The sequence below is a fragment of the Scleropages formosus genome, chromosome 24 (genome assembly GCF_900964775.1).
Source record: "Scleropages formosus chromosome 24, fSclFor1.1, whole genome shotgun sequence".
NCBI lineage: Eukaryota > Metazoa > Chordata > Actinopteri > Osteoglossiformes > Osteoglossidae > Scleropages > Scleropages formosus.
The window spans coordinates 17,431,266-17,458,123 of NC_041829.1; the positions used below are offsets into that span (position 1 = coordinate 17,431,266).

Consider the following 26,858-nt stretch of genomic DNA (forward strand, 5'->3'; position numbering starts at 1 on the left):
AGCGAGGGAGCCGTGCGGGGGAGTGGGGGGGCGGGGTGGGGTGGGTCAGCAGCCGACGAGGAGGGGGCTCTGCTTTGTCGCGGCTGGAATGCTGTTTTTCCCCCTTGCCGACTTTTCCCTCGCTCTCCGTTCTGCTCCTTTAACCCTTTCTGCTTCTTTAGCTTCTTGTACATGTGAAGTAACATCTGCATCTGCAGATTTTCGGTGTGCTGCTCTTTACGTGAGTGTGCGTCCACGTGTTTTAGAGGGCCAAAATGTACCGTCTCGCTGTGCCTTTGAAGTCAGACTTGTGTCGCTGCTGTACAGTTGTTGAGCTGTCTGTCAGTGTGTTTTGGATGACTGTGTGTCTGTCGATTGTGGAGTTGGAAAAAGCCCTTTGGTGCTATGTGGGGGCGTCGGATGGGTATGGAACATTGATTCATTTTGAAAAATAATGCTGCTGGATGTTGATTGGGTCCATGGCCATTTTGGGTGCTTTAGCCATCGTTCTTGGCCTTGCCCTGCCTCCCTGGCTAACGCTGTGGCTCTCTGCCAGGCGACGACGCCATGACTGGGGACACAGAGAAGTACCTCGGGCCCCAGGACCTCAGGGAGTTGGGGGACGACTCGCTCCCTCAGGAAGGCTACATGGGCTTCAGCATTACGGCTCGCTCTGCCAGGTAACGTGTTGCTTCTACACGCATGACCCCCTGAAGATGACATGGCAGAGGTACACGCTGCCGACAGGTTTTACGTGTTGTAGCCGTACAATAAAATTACTGCAAACACAGGGTGCAGCAGGTGGCTTAGTGTTTAAAGCCATTGCCTTGCAAGTGAAGGAGCTGTGATTGAATCCCTGCTCCTGCTATAGTACCAGTGATCCAGGTACTGAGACTGAATTGACACTATAGAAATTACCCAGCTCTTTAAATGGGTAAATCACTGCAAGTATCTTAGTATTCCAAACATTGTAAGTTGCCTTTGACAGAAACTACTCTTCTCAGGATTATATGGTCTGCACTCTAGTCATCCTTATCTTATGGAGTGTTGCTGATTTGTTTTATCGCTACTCGTTAATATATTTATTACTAAAAGTTTGAAAATCTGATCTTGAGACCAAACATGTTCAGCTGTTTAGTTTCTATGTAAATAATGTCCATGAAGGGAACCGTTTGGCCATCAGTGCTTGCTGTGGGGAGTATTTGCAATGGTGAGAGACAGTATACAACATGGACTGAACATGTAAACCTGGGAATCCCACCGAAATGCGTCATAGTACCGCGTGCTGGCAGGTGCTAAATAATGCACGTGCATGATTTATTTAACACAGCCGTGGCAAGGAAACCAAAAGCAACATCGAAAGAGAGAGTGAGCTTTACAGCAATCGTAGCACTAAAGGTTCTGCCACACCTTTATATTTTATTATTAATCAAAAAAAAAAAAAAAAAAAAGTTGCAGCTTCTGCACTAATCCATATATTCGCCACAAGTCCTGGCTTTTGTTTATGTGTGGAGCTGCTGCTACTTTTCTCTGCTTCACCAGTCTACTTTGTTGAAAGGTTCACACAGCAGTTAATGTTTAACCCACATGTCCAAAGCCTGGGGCAATTTTCCCCTCAATGTAAAGAACTTCATGCTGTTACCTATACTTGAAGGGCATATTGAATGTTTGGCTGCTTTTCACACTGGATAGCATGACACTGGGACTGGGTTCGATATTACTGGAAGAGCTCCAGGTACTGAATCGCATAACATATAGCTGTTGAGTGTCTGGTCATGTTTAGAGGCATGGCATTTTGCAGAAGAGCTCACAGTTAGCCCATGACTGGTGACAACAAACACGAATAGTCACACAAACATTTCTGGATAGTCCACTAAAACCTTTCTTCAGAATTGTCCAATTCCGCTGATCTGCTGATCTGGTCTTCCTGCCATCTGGAAGTTCTAGGTCATTCGCGACTCGTTGGTTTTGATTAAGTCATTCCAGTTTGATGCTGAGCAAAGCCTTCCTTCTCCCTCCTTTCTGTTCTTGGCATCCACCAGAGTTCTCCTTGCGTCTCTGTGCTCTGACATGTGGCAGAGTGCCGTTAACGTCCTATGTGCGGCCCAGGGTTCGAAGGAGCCCCGAGGCTGTAGTTAACAGAAGCACTCCGGTGTCAGAGCGCAAAGCATGCAATGGCAGAGCCGCCGTGCCAGTGCCATTGAACCATTACATCTCTGCTTTGTTCTCTGATCGTTTGCTTTCAATATCTTCTTGCTTTCCTTCGTCTTCGCTTGTGTTCTCACCATAGCCCTAAAGTCAGGTAAGAGGGCATGACACCTGCGGTGGTTCTTCTTTTTTTGGCTTCATTACAGCTCCATGAGCCTTTGTCTTGTGATGTGCCACATTATTCCCCCCCTTTTCTTCATTGATATCTTTTGCTTGCTCTTTTATTTTTTCCATTTTCCATCACCTTCAGATTGTTTGAACTTATTCACTCTTAAATGGTGACAATGACTAAGTAAAGATTGATTGACACTAAACATTTAAATAATAATTTGCAAGTAAATGTGACAGCGCTGCACTCGGAAAGTGTTGTGTTGGGACAACTTACTTATTTGTAACCTGTGTGGCCATCAAAGGTGATGCATCAAAAGGCTGTTTTTTGTTCTGAAATTTTATGTTAATGTAGCTTCCAGGGATTGATCGGATGATCACCCGATCAATTGATTTGTCGCTCCATCAGTGGCTTGGAAAAAAATGGCTGTTGAGAAAAATGCTGTTAATATTGCACCAGCTGAAGCTATTTAAAACTTTAAATGAGTAACACTGTCTTTCTAATGACAGTGCCCTCATAAAAATAAATATTGAGAAGATGAAATCAAAAACCTACTCTGTGATGGACTGGCATCCTGTCCAGGGTGTACTCCACTCAGCCTTATGCCCAGTGCTTCCAGAATAGGCTCCAGATCACTTCGACCCAGTTCTGGACAAGCAGTAATTGAAAATGGATGGATGGATGGATGTATAGAATCAAAAACAAGTCGCAACTGACTTGTCTTAAGTCTCTTATGAAAAGTCACATAGTAAAATTACTATATGCGTTTCAGTAGTGACACAGCATCTGAAAATAAAGGATATTCCAGCTGTTGAGAGGACATGGTGATGATAGAGAACCCGGAAGATGATTTGCTGTTTCTCATTTCACTGCTAGATTGACACTGTTGAAAAATGTCGGGTTCTGTCCGCACGGTCCTGTGTAATGAGTGTGTTCGGGACACGTGGATGGCAGCAAGCGTCCGCCCACACGCACACTTGCGGTTAGGAACAGGAATGAGTCCTGTATCGTTGCCCCCTCTTCAGTACCTGTTCAACAAAGAGAGTGAACGTCCAATAAATATGGCAAAGTCCATCGTCAGCAGTCAATCACCTGGAGATGTTCAGCACATATTTTCTTACAGCCATGAATAGTGGGACTGTCTGACAGTTCAGTTTTCTTTTTCATTTGTACATGAATGAATTGTAATTTTTACGTGAGCTGTGGTGTGTGCGGTTTGTCTGAAACAAGGGCATAATTGTTTTGCAGTGGTTAAAAAAAAAAAAAAAAAACCTCGCTACCAATATAAATGTCATACATCAGAATGTTACCATTTGTGTTTTGTGTTTGAATGCCGTGAACCCACATCTCCACTCAGGATCCAGGAGCCCTTAAATGTGCCCAGCGGCCATTAACAACCCCCACCCCACCCTCCCCCCCCCCCAACACACACACACAGATATTACCTCCCATTGCGTTACTTTCATCTGTAAATATCGTTTGTCTTGTGCCGCTGTGTACTTTCATTTTGAATTATACAACACTTCCCTGGAAGCTGCATGCAGTAATCAATGTTTTTTGTTTGTTTCTTTTGTTTTCCTTTCCTTTTCACCTCATTATCACTCCACTGTTGTGTGGTAACTTGTAAATACAATAGCCTCCGCTCCTTCAGTTCGGATAGGTCCAACACACTCAACAGAAGCTCGTTCACCCGTGACAGCATGATGATAGAGGAGATGCTGGCCCCTTCCAAGGACGGGGTAAGTCTGTTTTCTTACCGCTGTATTAACTCTCATCTGCACCATTTTGAGCAAAATAAAGGGAATTTTCTTGCCACAGTTAATTTTGTCAGCAGTTAATTTAGTAGTAATCAAATGTTTAAAATAATTTTGTCATTGTAATGCCACACTCAGGAAAGTCACTATTCTTGACTGGATGTAGAGCATGTTAAATATATTAGTTTATTTTAGCATGAAAGGTTGTGGAACTTGTTTCAAGGGTGCGTTCTTGAACGTTTTCAGTTTGCATTAGATGGGATTATTTAGCTGTCGTGAGCCGTTCGTGTCGGAAACGTCCCGTTTTTTTTTTTTTTTTTTTTGGAGGAATGTCATGTTTTAGTGTATCTTGCGTTCTGTTAAGGACTTGTTTAAGCCACAGTAAAGTTGTACGAATGGTTTTTGAGCTAAACACCTTTTTGTGCTGATAAATATTTGTTCATTACAGGATAGCATTATAAACCATATTCCAATTCATGTGGATGAGCTGGAAAAGCAGATGAATGTACCCTTTTATCAATTTGTAAAACCATGTTGTATGTTGTCTAGTAGTAGTATCTGTTGTAGAAGACTTGTGCACTGAGAAATATTACACCGCCATGGATGATAACCTCCTCATGGTATCATCTGTCCTCCGGGGGCAGCCCATGGCTCACCGCCGAGTCCAGAGAACGGAGGAGAACGTTCAGAGCCCTGCGTTGTCGTTCTCATTATACTTGAAGCCCATAAATTTCAGTACCACCCAAACACCTCCAGCACTCACAAGGAGCTGAGTAACAACATGTACGCTTTCGTTTTGTGACACCGAGGTCAGGAGCCAATATATTTATTATAGCCGTGAGAAAGTGAACTCAAGATACAGCCCTTTCACATGCTTTCGGAAACTTTTTGGGTTCTTAGATGTTTCGAGATCGTCGCAGGGAGACTTGGTCAAGGCCAAAGACAAGGAAACTATGAGAAGAAACTTATTACAGTGCTCATCAGATTTGATAAAGTAGTGTTTTATGGGAATGGGCGGAGGTATTTTGCTTTCAGACTGGAGTTTAATGACTTCCATTAATGCGCCACAAATTTAGGAAGCCAACTTCTTTTTATAACTCACATTTCAGCATGTTTACCAAAATAGCAGAAGGCAGTTTTGAATTTCATTCCCAGACTGCAGACTATTTCAAGTGTTATTAAGGGAGTGTAAATTGATCTGAAATACATCCTGTTGACTTCCTGCAGACGTTACAAACCGTCTGGAAGTGTAGTATGAAATTAATTTGAATTTGATGCTAAACAAGCATTGATATTGCATGGACATGGATCAATATATGTTTACTGGAGACATCCAAAAGTAAATCATCATATGTCCATTAATACAGGAGGTTATATATGCTTGATGCAAGATAATTATATCATTAAATATTTATATTTTCTCTTCAAAAGTTTCAGAGCGACTGTAGAGACCTTTCCTTTGTTGTTGAGCATCAAAATAAGGTATACAGTGTGTTAACACACACCCAGCTTTTTTCTTTTCGTCCCAAACCTCTGCTTTTGAACCCTGCGATTACAATGCAGTCATGGGCTTCGCTACGTTAAATGTTCGTTTTTGCATCTTACCCAACCTCCACATTCCCGCCATTTTTCCACTTGTTTATTTACTCAGCAGAACGTCATGTTCCTCATAAATGATCGAACTCTTAATTTCTGCCCAAGCAAATATATATTTTTTCAGTTGCAATATGGCTGCTTTATTGTATTTTTCTTTTTTTTTTTTTTTTTTTTTTTTTATAAGTTAATGCTCGCTTTGCTTCAGGGGTGGTCATTGCCAGCAGGGTTGTAAATGTAGGGGAGGGTATTGGGAGGATGTCTAGCTGTTGTCCTTCCTTTGTAATCTCTTCTCCTTTGTTGAGCTTGAGCTGGACGTGTTCCAACAATGGATGATACTGATGGGGGAGCTGTCGCTGATCATCGACCTGTTTTGCAGCACCTGGCGGCAGCCAGGGAGTATGACACGGATTCGCTGAGGCGATACAGCTGGACCGCGGACGCCCTTGACAACGTCAACCTGGTGTCCAGCCCCATCCACTCTGGGTAGGTTACACTCTGCTGTATTCCCCATGTGTGCTGAAACATGGAGCATGTAATGAGATACTCTTATTAAACAGGGGAAGGGTTAGGCTATATCAGTCGAAATTGTTCCTTAATTTTCAGGTTACGGTTTTATGAACTCCTTACATCCCATTCTAAGTATCCTGAACTTTTTTTTCTTACACTTTTGAGCTCAGGATTATATGTAAGATGTTTTATTTGAAAAATTGATTTTGTGTGCATTTCTTTGCATTCTCTTAAATATATAAATATGTCAGGTACCATAATTGCTCTGTAATGAAAAAGGCCCTGGGTCTGAATTCCCGCTCTTGTTGCGGTACCCTTGAGCAAGGTAATTACCTTGAATCGATACTGTAAAAATTACCCAACAGTGTCAATGGGTAAATTATTGTATGTACCTTGGTATCCAAATGTAACATTAAGTCACCTTGCAGAAAAGTGTTGGCTAATTCAATGAATCAGAATAATAATTTTGCAATAATTTTGTGGCAGAAAACCTAGCTTAACACTGATTATAAAGAAGACTGTTTTCCTTTTACTTTCATTGTAGAATGATCTTTCAGTTGTTTCCCAGTTCGCCGTTGCATTTCTCCTGATCTTTGCCTTCCGCCTACTTGTTTCCCGGGCCCTTCAGAGTGACCTTGCCGCAAGTGTTACAGTACAACATGGTGCTGCAAATCACATCAATAGATCTCTTGATTTTTGCCTCCTGCGTTTTATTTTGCAGCTTTTCGTCTCCACTCCCCCAGTATGATTCCAGGTGATAAATGTGTCCTGTGATCAGTTTTTTCCTCTCTCTGTGTTTGCCTCATCTGTGCAGTACAGTACATCACCTTAGACTGCTGGCCCATTTGTGGTGTAGCTGTGTCCAAGTTCTAGCTATAGTAGTTGTAAGGGTGTGACTCCTTTGTAAGGATAGCCTACCCTGTCTGGGGTATCCTCAAAGGTTCCCGAGTTCAGAAACAGTATCACAAGGCTGATATGCGCAGCAGAAACTCTTGTGTGGAAATCACATTTTGCACTTTTAATGCACAGCCCTGATCTTCCTTCTGTCGTTTGTCACTTTTCTAGCCTGGCATTAAACAGTGACAACTATACAGTGCATTTCCTTTTGACTTATTTTATCTTTCGTTTCATTTCTGAAATTATCGTTTTTTTGTTTAAAAGATTTTTTTTGTTTCCAGCGCATTTCTTACATCCTTTTTTTATTATCATTTTAATTAACCGGACTAATCTCACTTTTAAAATAAAAACTTCAGATACATGCACAGTTCTTCCAGTAGTATATGGAGACAGTAAAGACCTGATCAATTAAATATCTCACACGTTCTAAGTATGTATTGTGTGTGTAATAGAAATATTTTGTCAGTAACAGAAAATGTGTCAGTTGTTGATACAAATCTTGAGTGATTTACCTTGGCAGTATCCTTAATTTTAACCCAATTTGTATTAGATTGCGGGACATGAACACTAAATATACATTTTGGTTTTTTTCTTGCGTATAAATATGGGTTAATAATAATGATGATGATAATAATAATAATGATGATACAAGGAATAACACGGCATGGATGACGGCCATGCCGTGCAGGCGGATAAACTGCCAGGGTTTAAAACTCACAACACCATCTCTTTCTCTCCTTTCCCTCTTTGAAATGCGTGTGTGGGTTTATGGTCACGGCATGGGAAACCTCACTGGTGTCATGCTCTCTGATGTCAGCGGAAGTCCGCAGTCTCCCTCCCATGCTTCCTCCCTGTCCTCTCATTGGCGCTCGTGTCCTCGTCCCGCAGGTTCCTGGTCAGCTTCATGGTGGACGCCCGCGGGGGTTCCATGAGGGGCAGCCGCCACAACGGCATGCGCATCATCATCCCGCCACGCAAGTGCACGGCACCCACACGCATCACTTGCCGCCTGGTCAAGAGGCACAAGCTGGCCTGCCCACCGCCCATGGTGGAAGGGGAGGGCCTCGCCAGTCGGCTAGTGGAGGTCGGACCAGCTGGGGCCCAGTTCCTGGGGTAAGAAACTTATCCTCCCTCTACCCTTCCTCCATACTGAAGTCGTCCTATAACCTGTCTGAAGGGGAGGGATAGAGAGGGGCTGCCAACCATTGTCCCACTTCTTCGTCAGCTCTAACACTCTTCACTGCTTAAAATGAGGCCGTTAACTCATTAAAGGGGAATCCCACGTAAAACTTGCATCAAGTTTGACCGACACATCCATTTGATTGTGTACACAGTCAAAACTCAAATACGATGCTATTTGAAAAGAGTTTTGTCTGTGGGTTTGTGTTGGATGTTGTAGAGAATTCATGACCTTTATAAAATGTAGTATTCTTGTAACTTCGCTGTCATCACCTCACACCTTTGTTTGTGTCTTTTAACTGCCAATATTAAGCTTATTAAGACATTTTTGTTTCTGATGTTTGCGTTATAAGAGAGCAGCCCCACACCCCTTCCCTTGTGTCTTAGATTCATTAGAGACAGTTACTATGTTGATGTGATGGAAAAGTGCTGGGATTTTGTAGCAGTCCAATTCCCATACCAGAATAACAACCTGGACAGGGTTGGCTTTATTACTTGTGGAAAGGGCAGGAGGTGACATTAGTTAGAGCCACCACCTTGCACTTGAAGGAACCTGGTTCAAATAACGCCTCCTGCTGTAGTACCCCCAAACAAGGAACATACCAAGTGTTGCTCCGGTAAAAATTACCCAGCTTTATAAATGGATAAATCATTGTATGTCATTTAACGATGTGACTTGCTTTGGGGAAAACTGTTGGCTAAATAAATAGTAAATGTATCATCCACCAGCTTAAAGATACAATGTATGGACACTGAAAATTGTGGTGGATTTCCCCTTTAAGAGCCTCCCGCGTGACTTCCCGTTTTCCCAACTCCTGACATTTTCCTTAAAAATTCATAGGATTATGAATCCCAGAAGTAGGACTTTATGAATTAAGCGCAGTAAGATGGTCTTTTTGGTGGCAACTATTCCAGCTTCTTGCCGGAATGACTGTTTGTTCTTTATGTCCCCCTTTTTTGTTTCTCTTTTTGCTGCTTGGATGTTATTCAGTAAACTTCACCTCCCCAGCAGTCTCCCCCCTGTTAATGAGGGGGAGGGCTTGGTTAGCAGAATTCTACAGCTCGGCCCGCGTGGAACAAAATTTATTGGGTATGAGAATATATGCAGGGAAGAATCAAACTATTACAGAAAGCAAATTCCTCCAACGAGTATTATTACTTTTATTTTTCACTTTGTTTTTGGTCACTGCCATAACTCTTGTCTGTTTATCAGAGGCTTTCAGTTCAGAGTGGCGTTACTGAAAGCCGTTAATTTTGGCTGGGCCCTTCCCTGAGTTGTGTTATCTGCGCTTTGTCGGCATGAGACTCGCTGCAAGCATCCCACTACCATGACTGAGCTTCCATTCTCTGTGTTATCAGACCACGTGCATTTGCCAGTGCTGATGACTTTGCCTTTCTGTGCGTTGTGGAGAAGGTATCTGGCGACTGCACAGGGGGCTGGTCGGAAGGAGTCGAGAGTAACGCCAGCATTGTCAAGAGGTCTATCTGTGTGCAATTCATGTACCTGCATTGCTGTCTTGACAAAAAAAAAAAACAAATTAGTGCTATATATGTGAAATGGAAACATCGGCTTGAATATGTTATTAAAGAAATCGCATTCTGTTATTTCTGTACACTCAGCCCTCATGTAACGGGGTCCCATCCAATGAAAAACTCACTACCATGGCATACAAGAATACATACCCTGTATTCATACGGCAGGCTTCAGCTTTAGGACAATTACAATGTTGCCCATTATTTTACTCCCACAATAAATGGAAAAAGAGTTGATGTAAGAACACCAGTTGCCTTCGCTCTCGTGTTTCAGGTAGTGGCACATTTTTAAAAAGACCAACTGACACCCAGAGCAACACAGCTGCCCTATGGTGTTCAGTCTTCCTTGCACACTGGTACGAAACAGTTCAGTAATGGAAGTGATCATAAAAAGTGCAGACAATTAAAATGATCAGAGAACACAAGTCGCTCTGTGGGCAGCACAGTTGCTGCTCGGCTTTCAGCCTGTTGGGAAAACTCATAAGGACAGCTTGAAAAAAGTTAAAACATTAAAAGTGTTTTAAGAAGAGGTATGAGGTTTTCAGTGCATCCACAGTCTGCAGTACTGTTCTTTAGTTCACAAACACTTGAGTTCATCTCATATAGCTACTGTAGTGTCCCCTGAGTTCAAAATCTCGAATTGAAATGAGTGAAAAAGAACATTTAAAAACCAGATAAAACATACAATATTATGCTCCATACCTGCTGCAGAAAAACAGCATTTTAGTAACAACGTGTTTTTAATGTGACATGTAAGTCACTTTGGAGAAAAACGTCTGCTAAATGGATAAATGTAAATGCAATGCAGAAAGGACCGAGAAACAATGCTCATCAGTGGAGCACATCTTCAAAATTGAGAACTGCACAATTTAATACAAACTGTCTAGGAACAGGTTAAAACAACAGCCTCCTTAAAAACACAAAAAATATAAATAGGATGAAAAGATAAATTAAAAAAAAAAAAAAACTTTAATGAGACACCACTTTTCTTTGTTATTTGTTCAGGGTTTTTTTGATGGAGAAAAGTCCAATCTCCAAGTTTCCTGTGTGGGGATCAAATTATTTTTTTCGACAAGAAATAATGGCTATTTGACCCCTCACAATGGGAATTTGCTTAGAGGAGTAATTTCACAAAAGAAATTAACCCTGTTATGTGAGGAATGTGTGTATTTTCAAAGATTAAAAAATTAAATCTTAATTTTCTCTATAGTTTATAAATTTTTACATATATGTTCAATTAGAAATACAATTTATCTCTGGTACCTTCTCTAGACATTTATTAATTTTACCTTAAATGTCATGCACACTACTGTTATGTTTGTAAGTAATGTTGATGTAGACAGTATCACTCTGACTACACAGATTGCATTACTTTTCCAATGTGACTCCATATTAACCTTCTAAGATTGTTCTTCATACAACAAAATCCATTCAGTCTGAAATGAAAGTTCTATACATAGTAAAGTCATAAGGCTGAAAACTCATTTTCCATTTTTAGTTATTTCTAATTCGTATTGATTACAGGTTCTCATATTTAGTGAATAAGTCTTTTCATTTGTCTTCTCTGTTGGGTAGAATTTCAGATGTAAAAGATATAGTAATATTTTCCAGAAAAGCTGCTGTGTCCCATGAAGAAAAGATTCTTTCTGCAACCTGCGTAGAAAAAAGGATACTGTCTATATGTATCAAAGCTGCAAAGTCCCTGTGAAAATTATTTGATAATTACTTAAATATCCAACTTGTCTAAATTTAATTTGATAAAATAGTGTGTATTGTATTGTATGCTCTTTCTGCATCTCATATTTCATATATCATGGACAATTTTTTTGTGCTGCCTCTTTTTTGCCAGTCAGGATTTTAACTGGAAATTCTTGATATATTGTTACATGAATTTTATTTAAAAGGATTGTGCAGCTTTCTTTTTCTTGTTGTCAGTGTAAATTCTATCACTTGTTTTTTTTTTTTTTTTTTTTTTTTTTTTGTTTAAAAGTATTTTGTGACCTGCCAGCACTTCGAAGGCTAGACTAGAATGGAAGCACCGTGAGCTCATTGACACGTCCTTCATTTGCACTTGTGTTCATCATTCCTCATCTGTCGTGGGAAATAAAATGTTGCCAAGCAGTATGCAGCACGGACTGATGTAAAGTCATTTTTACTGTTTTTTACGCCCCTCACCCCATAACCACCCATTTTTACCTTGCTGAGGAGTGCCCCGTTAACAGACCGCATGTTTCCTCCAGCCCCGTGATTGTGGAGATCCCCCACTTTGCCTCGCTGCGTGGGATCGAGCGGGAGCTGATCGTGCTGCGGAGTGAGAATGGCGAGATGTGGAAAGAGCACCAGTATGACTGCAAAACTGAAGACCTCAGTGATCTTCTTAATGGGATGGAGGAAGGTGGGCCTGCCCTCCGTTGATGATGCCGGCAAATTTCTGCATGACAGAGACTCACATTAGGATGTGTCATCCAGTAGCCATACTGACCTGCACACAGTTTGACAAATGGCTGGAACTGGCTTTATTAAATAGGCTGTAAGTGGCATTTTAGACAATGAGGACACAATCCCTCTGTAACAGAATGTGCTATTTAACTAAGGTCCTGGATCCCTTTCGTATCATTTGGATCATTTACTTGGTATCTTGTCACCCAGTTTCTATCAAGGTGACCAGCTGAAAAAAACTGCACTGTGACTAGTGAAATGAGGACTTGCATGTGCATTGCTTAAACCTCTTGGCAGAGAACACCGTGGTTCAAAATGAATCCAAAAACTATAGCTGCATATTTTATGCGGAAAGGGGAATGGTAAGCACTGTTTCTTTTCACAGAACTAGACAGTGCAGACGAACTTGAGAAGAAGAGGATCTGTCGCATCGTCACCAAGGATTTCCCCCAGTACTTTGCAGTTGTGTCTCGAATCAAGCAGGAGAGCAACCAGATGGGTCCGGAAGGCGGTGTTCTGTCCAGCAAGACGGTGCCCCTGGTACAGGCGTCCTTCCCAGAAGGAGCACTGACGAAGAAGATTCGGGTTGGCCTGCAGGTTTGTGATCAACCTGGAAAGCAGCAAAAGATGATGGATGTTGAAGGGCATTGCCATGTATTGCTTTCTTTTGCTGTAAACAAATTGTTTTACTGATTTAAAAAAAAATAGAACACAGATGATAGGCAGGCTTCTCCTGTTCTTCGGTTTGCAAAAATGCTTTTACATGCACTTTCCACCACACATTCTTGCACCTTTTTAATGTTTGGGAAATGCAAAGAGTACTGTTATTAAATTCAAATGAACAAAGAATTGGTGAGATAATCTTTTGTACTGCAGTGAAAACAAATTTCTGCAGAAATTATTCTTTTTAAACGAGTAACTCTTGACACTTCAACCACCATCAACCTTGACCAGGCTCAGCCTGTTCCAGATGATATTGTGAAGAAGATCCTGGGAAACAGGGCCACCTTCAGCCCAATTGTGACTGTGGAACCCAGAAGGAGGAAGTTCCACAAACCCATTACCATGACGATCCCCGTACCGCCTCTGTCGGGGGAAGGGGTCACCAACGGCTACAAAGGGGACAGCACACCCTGTCTCCGCCTCCTCTGCAGCATCACAGGTGGGCTGAAATTAATGGCTTCTATTTGACCTGCAGGAATAAATACAGTGTATATTTCTGGATGTATGGTGTTGTCCCTTGTGGCATCTAATCAGCTTGCAAATATTTGTGGGATTGTATATCTGTATTTGGAAGTGGAAGATGGCCACAAGAAGCAGCTCCATGCTCCAAAGAAAAAATACTGAATTCTTCAGGTTGCGTACATGTTCGGAGAATAACCCTTATGTTAAATTATACAGGAGGCACCTCACCAGCCCAATGGGAAGACATCACTGGCACCACGCCTCTTACTTTCGTAAATGACTGTGTTTCCTTCACCACCAACGTGTCTGCAAGGTGAGCTACAGCCTCACCAACAGAATGCTATGCTATGTGTTCAGTTTGCATTGCTGAATATCTGACCTTTGCAAGTCAGGATGTTGCCTGTGAACACGTGCGGATACACACACACACACACACACACACACACACACACACACACACACATTTTCTGAACCGCTTGTCCCATACGGGGTCGCGGGGAACCGGAGCCTAACCCAGCAACTGAGGGCATAAGGCCGGAGGGGGAGGGGACACACCCAGGACAGGACGCCAGTCTGTCACAAGATACCCCAAGCGGGACTCGAACCCCAGACCCACCGGAGAGCAGGACCCGGTCCAACCCACTGCGTCCCCTATGTGCAGATACACTCTTACAGTTGTTTTCCTTGCACAAAAGACTTCTGGTACAAATTATACTATAATCTCGTGTCTTCTTGGTAATTGACTGTAAGAGACGAGGCAGGAAACAGGAGGAGATGCAGTCGCCCGTTGCTGTGGGCTTTTATTTGCCTTAGACAGCAGAGAAGGAAGGAGATGGGAAAGGGGGAGCAGGGAACAGGTAGGGAGAGGTTTCGTGCTGGTCGGGGAGGCTGGGAGAGTCGGGTCGGTCGGGACGCGGGCTTCGTCTCAGGGTTTGGGTCTGCAGTCGCCTCTGTCTGGTTCTCCTCCTCGGTCTCTTCCCCCTACTGCTGGGCACCGGGGAAGAAATAGGGGATGAAATCAGCCCCAGCTGTGGCTGCTTTGCCCCCCGTCTCCGCCCCCTCCCCGGGCGGCCTCGGCGTGCTACATTGACACTTGATGCTTCAGTCATGTTTGAAAAGGAAAATACAAGCAATGGCTTGAAAATGAATGTGATTTTCCCTCTCTTCGCTTCATATCATAAGCACTCTTTCTCCTTTCAGATTTTGGCTTGCCGACTGCCATCAGATTCCGGAAACTGTGGGACTGGCCTCCCAGCTTTACAGGGAACTGATCTGTGTTCCGTACATGGCCAAGTTCGTAGTGTTTGCCAAGATGAACGACCCAGTTGAGGCTCACTTGCGATGCTTCTGCATGACTGATGACAAAGTGGACAAGACCTTGGAGCAACAGGAGAACTTTGAAGAAGTGGCTAGAAGCAAAGATATCGAGGTCTGTTTTTGGTTTCCTTCAGGGCTTGGGATGAATCCTTCGCTGCACTGTAAGAAATAAAATATAGTTCGACAAAAAGGATGGGACAAAACTGACAAACTTTGCTAAGTCATAAATTTAATATGCCCAAAACATGAATGGAAACAGCCAGCTGAATCCAGTAACTGAATAATGGATTCTAAACACAGGAAACAAGGACAGTGTGTGGATTATAAGTACAATAATACCAATAATTAGAATGATAGAACAAGGCAGTGAGAACAATTGAGCAGCAGACATAAAAAAGAAACCAAAAACTATATATATGAAGGACTGAAGTAGAAAAAACATCTGAAGAACTGTGGAACAAAAAACAGTCAAGCCCATTCAGTGATGTGGTGTTTAAGAAACAGACATACCAAGCTTGCCTGTAGCAAATGTGCGGCCTTGAGTGCCCCTCCTTGATAACGTCACTAATTCAGTGAAATGGAGAGCGCTTTAAGAGCTCACAGAAATAAATGAAATATGAAATTCACTGTGCAACGTAATGTTTTAAAAACTTAACAAAGAGTCCATTGAACTCAGATGCTGAAAAAAATATATCCTCTCTGAGTATTGCAGTCATTGCACAAAAAAAGCTTGTTTTATGAAGTGTTTGTGTTTTAATGGAAATGCTGTTCTTTTTACAGGTCTTGGAGGGAAAGCCAATTTACGTGGATTGCTATGGCAACTTGGCCCCTCTGACAAAAGCAGGCCAACAACTGTTTTTAAGCTTTTATGCATTCAAGGAAAACAGACTGCCTTTTTCTGTGAAGGTAATACAACAACACACTCGGTCTTTAGATCCCTAAAGCTTGCTGTCGAATATAGTTTTAATGATTAGTGTTATTGGTTTTATTAGCTTATTTGACTGAGCATGTCCATACTATTCATAAACTAAGGCGTACCATTGCTTTTGATCCTTTAACTTGGCAAAAAAAACCCCATCATTCTTATCCCCTGCACACTGAAATGGATAAAAGAGCTTAATTTGAAATCCACATAATACGCTTAGGAGAAAACAGAGGCTGTAATAAAGTAATTTCTGGCTTTGTTACAGATTATTGCTTTGAGGTTTAAGACAACCTTTAGCATAAACATAAACTCCGCAGCACTTACTAAAGCAATTTACGATTTTAGAATCCTGTTATTTTGAACAGTTTTTCCTGAAATTCTTCAAGATACCTTGTGTATATGTATGACAGAAATTTCTTTGTAATTTATTAACTCTGTAGGTCAGAGACAACAGTCAAGAACCTTGCGGAAGACTTTCCTTCTTGAAAGAGTCAAAAACTACAAAGGGACTTCCACAGGCTGCTGTGTGCAACCTAAACATCACACTGCCAGTTCATAAAAAGGTAAGTGCATTTATCTACATGGTCATTTCTGTGCCATATCACGTCATCCTCATTTTAAAGGAAGGTAGAGCAGAAATCTCTGTGCGAAGGGTTGAACTTGGCTGACTCTGCCCCTTATTGTGTCTTTTATCTGTTTTGAGCTTCTTCCAGTTTTGTCTTTTGTCGTTTCTTTCCGAATCGGACATTTGATTTGGATCCCATGCTTTGGCTGAAGGTTCTAAGGCTTTCTGCTTTATCCTGGCATATTTGGTTGTGGGTCCCCGTGCTATTTTGCAGTAAATGCAGGCATTTTTTTTTGTTGCTGTGTCTTAGAGTGCTAGCTTTGTGATGGCTTCTCTAAGCTTACACTGTGCACTTTCAGTCGCCCCCCTTTTTATATCATGATGTTTCTTTTCCCTGCTGTCCATTGTATTATTCCCTGTTTCTGCAATGCATCTTGGGAACCTAAAGGAAATGGAGTCAGACCCAGATGAAGAGGTAATATATACATCCCATCACAGTCATGTGATGAGCTGCTATTTTAGACCAGTGCAGTATGTTCTGGTTCTCAACTTGAACACATTTGATTCTAATATGGTTACAAATTATATTAGTTGGATAAATAACCTAACAGATTTGAGCTGGAACAGAATGAACTTGCTAATTATCCAGTCTTGTTCTCTTTATCTTAAGAGAGCAGTATCAACTAAGCAATCATATTTTGTTCATTGAACTTTAATTCCATTAGTAAGGTTTCAACTGAGGGGAAAATGCCTAGTTTTCTTCTCCACATAGGTAAATTCACTAAATGCCTAGTGACACAATACACTCTGTTTCAGACAATGTTAGCTAAAGACTCCATCTCAGTCAAAAATGCTTTTCATGTCTTGTATCTGAGTGCTAAATATTCAGATTCCTTGGAATGTAAATTATATGCTTATTTTTAAATATGTTGTTATAGCATTAATTTTAATGTACATCTAAAATAGTAAAACATTTTAAGTGTGTTCTAGAAATAACCATGTGCCCCCATGCTAAATTGCAAAAAAAAACTGTAAAACTTGCATGTAAAACGTACCGTATGTATAAATATATTAAATTAATAAATTTTCTGAATTCACTTTAGAGTATCCACTGCTTATACCAGTCTGTATATTCTATGCACACCTTTTATTAATACAGATTTAACCAGGATATAACAAGAAAGAAATTTTAGTCTCATTCCTTGTTAACTGCATAAAATCATGAGAGTAGGTGATAAATCTATGTATCATGGGCTGTGGCCTTTTTAATCATTAGTAAATCCCAAACCAACAAACCTTATAAAGACTAACTTAGAGTAAACTACACTGACGTTCGTGCTGCATAAAAAGTAAAATGAAACGTTTAGACCCTGCAAAACCTTATGGAATGTAACATTAGAAAAGCTAAAATAAGTAGAACAGCTAAAAAAGACACGTGTTTAACATAGAAGACTGATAGATTTTTTTGTTTTTGTTGTTACAGACTGAAAAACAAGACCGCCGTCAAACCTTTGCATCTCTAGCCTTACGTAAGCGCTACAGCTATCTGACTGAGCCTGCCATGAGTGAGTGTGACATCTTCACTAACTTAATACCTGGAAATTAAACTGATGTGTATGACTCCATATTACATATACAAGAACATATATGAACGCACAATTTTCTTTGTAATTTCTGCATACCATACATAACTTGTAACTCCACATGCTTGTTTTTGACGTGATATACTTTGCATGGGTTATTGTGACTTTTAAGTTGTGCTATGCTTGCCCATGTTGTGAAATATTGTTTCTTTATTAACATGTTTTTTTTTTTTTTTTTTTTTTTACCCACTTCTGAAAAACATAAACTTGCAAGATCCACATTTTTTACTTTGATTTGATGGATATAATAACACACATGGAAACCAAAAAGTCAAAGTAAAATCCTATTTTTGTTTCATTTGCATTTATCCTTTTCTTTGGAAATCTTGCTCTTTTTGGCTTTGTGACTGTGCAGCATTTTGTTTTGGTTTTTTAACGGAAATGCATGGAAGGTCAAAAACTGACTTTCTTCCAGGTGCTTCACAAACTGCACTTTCAATGCCTGTCTTCAAAGGATATTCAGTCTTGCATGACACACATAGATCTTTTGAATTTTTAGCGTGGTCTATGAACCTTTGTTTTCCCATAATACATTTTGGTTCAAAACAGGTAAATAGCGGCTTTTCTAGTTTACACGTCTGTTTTGTCAGAAATTTCAAAATTAAAAAATAAACAAAATGGACGTTCAGACCAAACAGATAAAAGGCACTTCAGAAAAAGAGATAGGGACAGAGGAATGTAGCACATCGAAAGTCAAAAGAGTTGAGTTTTTTGGTTATTCTGGGTTTTGTGTGTTTTGCCATTTTTCTATTTTGTTTGTCATTGTCTTTTGTGTTTCGTTGCTGTATGTGCTTTATTGGCCTCTTGTTTAAAATTTTGTATTAGTGGTTGGACCATGGGCCACAAAGGACCATCCTTCATTCTCGCTCCATTTCAGTCATCATTTTCCATTTCAAAACCTCATGAATGTACTGTTCTTCCTTCTTTGCTAATACAAGACTCACTGACCAATTTTTTTTTTCTCTGGTCTCTCTGTTTCTCAACTATTTTTGTTAATTTTATGTTGTATTTTGATTTACTTATTTAAGAAACAGTTGAACGAAGTACAACAAGAACACTGCCTCCTGGTTACGCTCACAAACCTGTCTTTTCAACAAGATCTTACCAGGCATGGTCGGCTGCTCCTATTACCGTCCCTGGGCAAGCAAAATCTGGATTGGGTTCCCTCTCCAGCTCGCCGTCCAACACGCCATCTGCTTCGCCATTAAAGTCAGTCTGGTCAATTTCCTCTGCTTCGCCAATCAAGTCCACCTTAGGAGCATCAACTGCGTCTTCAGTCAAATCAGTTAACGATATTGCGTCTCCCATCAGATCTTACAGAACTCTTTCCTCCCCAATTAAGACTGTAGTTCATCAACCCCAGTATTCAGTACAGGTTTCATCTTCACCATTATCCTCACCAGCAAAAACTGGGCCAGATTCTGTGCCTATTAAAGGACTTTCACCACTGCCTTCAAGGACTTCACTATCTTCAACTGCTGGGTCGCTACTAGAAAGGTCTTCAATTTCTATGACCCCACCTGCATCACCAAAGTCAACAATAAACATGTATAGTTCAAGTTTGCCCTTTAAATCTGTAATGGCTTCCACGACATCTGTGATATCTTCTCCTGTTAAATCAGCATCTGGCCTCACCTCAGTGAAACCATCTACAGATACAGCAGTAACATCGAAAACAATTAAATCCACATTTGGTTCTGCCGACGCAGCTCTGGTCAACGGGTCGGTCTCATCCATTAAATATCCCTCCTCGACTCTTCTGTCTGGTGGAGCCCACAGTCTGCAGGAAAGGATACAAGCAACCACCCATGCAGCAACATCTAGTGTTAGTTCAGCCATTGATGAGGCTGAAAAAACCTTTAGCTCCTGTGCTGCATCGGGATACGGCACACTGAAATACTTGTCCTCATCAGCATCCCCATCATACCAGTCAATAAGGTCCCCTGCATCAGGTTCCATTTACGGGACTTTGCGTTCTGCAGCATCTTCAACTAGCTCTGCAACATCCAGTACAATAACTGTCCCAGTGTTTTCTGCAGTGAACACAGAGGCACAACTGAGAACTGTCCCTGATGGGACTGCTGTCATAAAGCCAACAACCTCACAGCAGTCACCTCTGAGGGCTACACCTGCTGAATCACGTGCACAGTCTTCTTTTTCCAGAACCCACTCGCCCCTTAAATCTACTCTTTTCATTTCGCCAGCCACTATTAATGAGGCTGCTTCATCTTCATTATCATCCAGTCAGGAGATATTGAAGGATGTTGCAGAAATGAAAGAGGACTTAATAAGGATGACTGCCATCTTGCAGACAGACAGCAGTTCAGCTGGTAAAAGCTTCCAATCTGATGTTTCAAAAGAGCCTAAAATTGAGGATGAGGAGCCATTTAGCATTGTTGAGAAAGTCAAGGAAGACCTGGTTAAAGTTAGTGAAATTCTTACAAAGGATGCACTTAGTGAAGGAAAAACTTGCATTAAAGCTAGGACACCTGAGGATGACTGGGTAGAGTTTTCCCAAGATGAGATAGAGGAAGCTAAGCAAAATGTACACATAGGTTCTCCAGGTTTTGACACCGAATATGAACCAGGTAGATCCAGAAAAGATTTTAGTTATGCAAAGGTGGTTGACTACCTGACAAAAGACATTGATTCTAGCACCCTTTCACAAATGACTGACTTAAAGACCAGGTATGATGAAGTGAAAAATGAGGGGGAGGAAAAACAGAAACGTATTCTCAAGCCTGGCATTGCATTGCAAGAGCATAAACTTAAAATGCCACCCCCAGGCATGCGTTCCTCAGCTTCGGAGAAGGAACTTTGGAAACTTGGAGAATCTGCATTTGGAACTGATGCCATTCTGGAATCTCCAGATGACTTTTCACATGACCAGGATAAAAGTCCTCTGTCAGATAGTGGTTTTGAAACAAGAAGTGAAAAAACACCTTCAGCCCCTCAAAGTGCAGAGAGCACTGGACCCAAGCCACTGTTCCAAGATGTGCCCATTCCTCCAGTCATCACAGAGACACGCACAGAGGTGGTTCATGTCATAAGAAGTTACGAGCCCACTGAAGAAGTCCAGGAACCTATAATGGAAGACACTGAGATGCTGAAGACACCAGCATGCATTGACTCTGAACAAAAAGCTGGATCCATAAAAGACAAAGTAAAGGCATTTCAAATGAAAGTTAACACAGAGGAAGACTCTGTTGTGAGCAAAAGCATGCGTGTTAAAGAAGAAACCCATATCACAACCACAACTCGAATGGTGTATCACAAGCCATCTGCTAAAGAAGTTACCTCTGAGAGGATTGAGGAAACAATGTCAGTTAGAGACATAATGAAAGCATTCCAGTCTGGTCGAGATCCCTCCAAAGAACTAGCTGGCTTGTTTGAGCACAGGACTGGCAGTGAATCTCACAAAGGAAATGAAATATCTCCAAGGTTTCTTGAAAAAGAGATTAAACCAAAACCAAAAGTTGAAAGGATCATTGAGGTCCATATTGAGAAAGGTAACAAGACTGAACCAACAGAAGTTATTATTCGTGAAACTAAAAAACACCCTGATAAAGACATGTATCTCTATAGAGGGGGTCGTGGAATAAAAGAACTACCAGAAAAACTAGATGGCTATGATGAAACACAACAGGAAGAAGAGGAGATCACTGCAGAGGAATCCCTACCCTCATATTTGGAATCATCCAGAGTGAACACTCCAGTCTCTCAGGAAGAAGACAGCCGTCCAAGTTCAGCACAGCTAATCACTGACGACTCATATAAAACCTTGAAACTGCTGAGCCAGCACTCAGTTGAATATCATGATGATGAGTTATCAGAATTAAGGGGAGAGTCATATAGATTTGCTGAAAAAATGCTCCTTTCTGAAAAAATAGATGTCTCTCACTCTGACACAGAGGAGTCTGTCACTGACCAACCTCATACTCTGAGCTCAGAGATGCAAGGCGGTAGGTGTTTTTATGGGGAGAAAATGCCTGGTGGTCCAAGGAAGGAATTCATTTTTAAGTCCTCAAAGGATGCCTCAGATAAACCAGGTAAACTTGGCCATAAGGATGAACCTTTTGAAAAACTGACTGTGTTGCATTACAGCACAGAACCTGGTAGCCCAAAGCACGCTGTGTGGATGCATATCACTGAGGACAGACTTGACAAAAACAGGGAAAAACTCATTTATGAAGATAGAGTAGATCGAACTGTAAAGGAGGCAGAGGAAAAGCTAAGTGAAGTCTCTCAGTTCTTTCGTGACAAAACAGAGAAGCTAAATGATGAACTTCAGTCCCCAGAGAAGAAGCCACGGAAAAAAGACCCCAGGGAAACCCGATCTGGACCTAGTTCTACTTGCAGTAGTCCTGAGAAAATGCAACAAAAGAATGGTATGAGCACTGAGGAGTGGAGTAAGAACAAGTTGAGAGAAGCATCCATAGGAAAACTTTTTGGCACCTCAAATGACAGAAAATGTGCTAGTTTACCTAACAGCCCTGAAAGGAGAGTGCTTTCCTGCTTCAGTGATGACAAAACAAAACAGGATGATGGTGTATCACAGAGCAAGGTAGGGGCATCCTCCTCACCTTTCTTGCAAAAGACATCTAAAGTGAGCTCTGTAAGACAAAAATTTGAATCTGAGGCTCAGAAACAAGACAGGACTCCTCAGTGGGGACAGACAAAGCCTCCGGTGAGAAAACTGCAGGAAAGTAAACTTCCTGTGTATCAGTTCTTTGCTGCATCAAAATCTTCCAAATCAGCTGATAACACTGATGAAGGAGGTCTTTCCAGGAAAGGTCCAGAAAGCGAGAAAGGCAAGGTTGCCACAGGCCATAGCTCTGACATTAAGTGCCAGATCCCTTCAGTTCCCTCAAAACCACAGAGTGAGAAAGTTACAAGCAGAAGCATTCCAGAAGTAACACCTCCAAAACCCCTGCTAGGGGAGAAGGACAAAGTACTGGGTGCAGGTAAAGAAAAAAAAACTTTCAGGACATTGGAAAGCCATGAAAATGTTAACGGTAAATCTCAGAAGGATAAAATATCTCGGACTCTAGTTCTTGACACAACAAAGGACAGAGACGATCAAAGTGCTAGGCAAAACCTTGGCACACCATGTTCCGAGTTTACTCCAAGTTCCTCAATGCAAAAAGGCACAGAAGATATTGACAGCAAAGTTGCACAAAGCAGGACTCTTAAAAAGAAGATGGACTCACAGATTCCTGTGCTTATGCCATCTTGCACCTTGGACCATGATGAGTCCAGAAAGACAAAGAGAGACTCTTTATTTAAGACCTCGGGAAGCAGTACTTCACAGATACCCACTTTAGCTAAAAACCAACTTCAGGATTGTTTAGAAGCAGGTGCATCGAGGTTTGAGCCTTTGTCAGTAAAATCCGTAGATTCTTTAGAATGCAACGTAATGAAAAATGCCCTTTTTAAAGACATTACTGATCCTACTCAAGTTGAGTGCATGGAGAAAATAGCACCTACTGTGACCACAGAAAGTTTTAAAGATGTTAAAACTTTACCAGTTTATGTTGGTATTCAAGTGGGTATGCAATCCGAGAAAGAAAATACAAGTATACAGCAGGGATCTCATAAAAAGATTCTGATTAGTCAAGAAAGTCGCACTGTTCCGGAGACCCGAGGAGGATTTTATCCAGTAAAACAGAAGCAACCTCCATCCCCTCAAGGGAGCCCAGAAGACGACACCCTAGAGCAAGTATCTTTTTTGGACAGCTCTGGGAAAAGTCCTCTCACCCCAGAGACTCCTAGCTCAGAGGAAGTGAGTTATGACCTTACCAAGACTCCTGATTCATTCAATGGTTTCATGCCAAGTAAACCCAGCCCAATCCCTGAAGTTTCAGAAGAATCGGAAGACGATGACCAAGGAAAAGTATTTTCCTTCAAAGAGTGTCCACCTGATAAACCAAAGTCTCCTATTGCAGAGGATGCAGTTGGAAACAAGGAGGCAGGAAAGAGCACAAAGGATAAAAGAGTTGCTTATATTGAATTTCCCCCACCCCCACCTCTGGACTCAGAACAGTCAGATCCTGACAAAAAAGGGTCTTGCCCTTCTTCAGAGGCTGACACAGAAATGATGGAGGTCAATCTCCAAGAGGAGCATGACAAGCATCTTCTTGCTGAACCAATCATTAGAGTGCAGCCTCCATCTCCTGTGCCCCCTGGGGCAGATGATAGTGAATCTAGTGATGATGAATCTGTCTTTCAACCTGTTAACTTCAAAAAGTATACCTTTAAGATATCTGATGACAAAGAAGAGAAGGTTTCCAAATCCAAGAAGCATGAAAAAAACAGTAACCACAAGGAATCTGGTGGCAGTGCAGCAAAAGGAGATGATTTTGATTTGGAGCAAAATGGAAATGATCAGTCAGTCACAGATTGCTCAATAGCCACAACAGCAGAGTTTTCACATGACACAGATGCTACAGAAATTGATTCATTAGATGGATATGAACTTCAAGATGAGGATGATGGATTAATGGAGCTAGACCCTAAACAACCAAGTTTGTCCAGTGATATTAGAAAAGACATTTGGACAACTGAGAGCATATTAAAGCCATGTGATCGTTCTTTTAGTCAAACCAAGCTCGAAGTCATTCAGGAAGAAGAAAGGGTAATAAATGAAGATGGAATCAAAAGAAAAGCTAGGAGTGAATCATATGACAAAAAATCAGATAATGGAAAAGATGGAAAAAGCTTCACTGTGGAAAGAAGACAACCTGAAAAAGAAGGATTTGCTGATACTTACTTTAGCTACAAACTAGAGGAGGAATTTAATACCCCTTTCAAGACCATTGCAACTAAAGGCCTGGACTTTGATCCCTGGTCCAGCAAAGGAGGAGATGATGAAGTCTTTGATCCTAGAATAAAAGATGATGAGCCCAAGCCTTTTGGATTAGCAGCAGAGGATAGGTCTCAAGCAACTTCACCAGACACAACCCCTGCCAGAACACCAACTGATGAAAGCACTCCAACTAGCGAGCCTAACCCTTTCCCCTTCCGTGAAGGGAAGATGTTTGAAATGACTCGCAGTGGTGCAATTGACATGAGCAAGCGGGATGTTCTTGAAGAAAGACTACAGTTTTTTCAGATTGGTGAGCATTCCTCTGAAGGGAAGTCAGGGGAGAGAGGGGAAGGGACCCAAAAACCAGGTGTAGTTATCTCACAGACACAGCCAGTGGAGAAGGTTGTAGAAATCAAGGTTAAGGCCCCCACAGACACAAAAGCGGCCACATACCGTGTCATTCATGTCAGTACAGATTCTTCGGACACATCATCTGGCGACAACATTGCGGAGACCTCCTCGTGCACAGTAATGGCTGATTCTAAATTGCGCACTCCGATTAAGATGGGAATCACAGCTTCCATTACTGTGAAAAAAGATGGTCTTGTGGAACTGACTGATTCTAAAGATGAGCAATCAGAAAGTCAGATTCTAGAATGCACAGATCTACAACCACGTGCAGAAAGTCAGCCTGGCAGAGAGAAAGATGTCTCAAATTCGTTAGAACAAAGATCTTACCCAACAGAGAATTGTAATAACAACAATAATCTTGAGTCCTCAAACATCCAGGCCAACTCAATTGAGTGTGGCAGTGTGATATTTAATTTGCAGTCATCATCAGAGCCCACACTTCAGCAGGCACATAGGATAGATGCTTTGCTCTGTGGGAGCTCAGAGAGAGTTGAGGAGAATAGAGTGCTGAGGGAACAAACAAACACAAATGAATCCAAGAGAACTGCAATGAAACAGCCAAAATCCAGGCTGCCAATTAAAGCACCGAGCCCTTCATTATGCACAAAAGCCACTGTGGTGGGAAAGCAGAAGTTGAAACAACCAGTTAAACCAGAGGCAAGGAAGAGACTAGATCACAGTGCCTCTTTACTGCCTAAATCTAGGATCCCCATAAAAGAAGTTAAAGGAGGCAAACTGAGTAGCCCTGTGGCAATGCAAAGGGTGCCTAAATCAGGAAAGGAAGAGAAGGAGAAGTCAAGGCAGACACCTTCCAGATTGCCAGTTAAAGACAGGTCCAGCTGTAGCTCTGACAGCAGATCTGGTAGTAAAACAGGCAGTAGGCCCTTCAGTGAGGCCTGCAAACACTCCACTGGGCACTCTAAAGGTAGTAGCAGTGAGATAATAAAACCTGTGGAATGCATATCTGGTGAAGAGAAAAGGTTGCAGTCAGAATTGACCGATGATGAAGACAGCACTTCAAGAACCACCTCACTGTCAGAAGCCTCTCAACCGTCGAGGTCCACTAGGTCCGCTGAGGTGACATCCGTAGCAGCAAAGGTCGGAAAGGCCGGCAGTGAGAGAAGGAGAAGTAGGCGCACTGGTGGCAGTCAGGTTGCTGGGCCCCAAGAGGCTCCCGTCGCGGAGACCAAGCCTAGTTTGTAAAACTTTCAACTTGTTGATCTTAGTGCATGAGCCGTTGTGTTTGCCTGTGGCGTGACCTAACTGTAGCTGTCATTCTGTCATTGTCATCTCTGTGTACTGTCCTCTCAGATTCTGACTTTCCTTGCGTTGTAGCCCGTTACTACAGCATGCTAGATTAGTGCACTGGGCAGCTGGCAAGTTAGCCCTGTGGGCCGCGGTTGAGTCTGTGTCTAGCAACAGAGCAGTTTAGGAACTCACACAGACCTTCCGCGTTAGAACAAAACAAAGGTTTTCCGCATGTAAAGGTTTTTTTTTTTTTTTTTTTTGTGAAATGTCTTCAGTTTTTTCCAACTCAGAAGTTCAGTAGACTGAAACATATTGGAAAACATTTATTTCTGTACTGTTTTCTTTTTCCTGGTGTACGGGATTGCCTGCGTAGGCTGTGCGAATACATATATCTAACCTGAGCACCAGTGTGTAGTTAAACTGTTACCTTCAGTGAAAAGGCTGGTCATTCCTTTTCTTGTCATTGTTTTTCACTTTAGCAAACAAGCAAAACCTTTTGTAAATCAATATTTTATACTCTAATGCTGATAAAAAAAAGATGAAGGAAGTGTTCTGCAG

The 26,858-nt window shown here is 41.7% G+C and overlaps 1 protein-coding gene across 18 annotated transcripts in view; it reads left to right on the forward strand.

Moving 5' to 3' along the window:
* Window positions 1-26,858, forward strand: part of ank3b (ankyrin 3b) — an 85,640-nt gene that overhangs the window by 50,395 nt on the left and 8,387 nt on the right. For 4 of the 18 annotated variants that reach the window (XM_018760980.2, XM_018760981.2, XM_018760987.2 and 1 more), the window contains 16 exons: window positions 536-659; window positions 3,933-4,035; window positions 5,482-5,532; window positions 6,023-6,129; window positions 6,875-6,907; window positions 7,939-8,163; window positions 12,003-12,157; window positions 12,587-12,798; window positions 13,156-13,363; window positions 13,603-13,699; window positions 14,587-14,815; window positions 15,484-15,609; window positions 16,069-16,191; window positions 16,642-16,668; window positions 17,677-17,758; window positions 18,865-26,247. In XM_018760980.2, the coding sequence (XP_018616496.2) occupies window positions 536-659; window positions 3,933-4,035; window positions 5,482-5,532; window positions 6,023-6,129; window positions 6,875-6,907; window positions 7,939-8,163; window positions 12,003-12,157; window positions 12,587-12,798; window positions 13,156-13,363; window positions 13,603-13,699; window positions 14,587-14,815; window positions 15,484-15,609; window positions 16,069-16,191; window positions 16,642-16,668; window positions 17,677-17,758; window positions 18,865-26,247 (9,285 nt within the window). Of the gene's footprint in view, window positions 1-535; window positions 660-2,269; window positions 2,282-3,932; window positions 4,036-5,481; window positions 5,533-6,022; window positions 6,130-6,874; window positions 6,908-7,938; window positions 8,164-12,002; window positions 12,158-12,586; window positions 12,799-13,155; window positions 13,364-13,602; window positions 13,700-14,586; window positions 14,816-15,483; window positions 15,610-16,068; window positions 16,192-16,641; window positions 16,669-17,676; window positions 17,759-18,864; window positions 26,248-26,858 lie in introns of all 18 variants that reach the window. The other 14 variants (XM_018760993.2, XM_029248908.1, XM_018760994.2 and 11 more) reach the window with 9 other exon arrangements.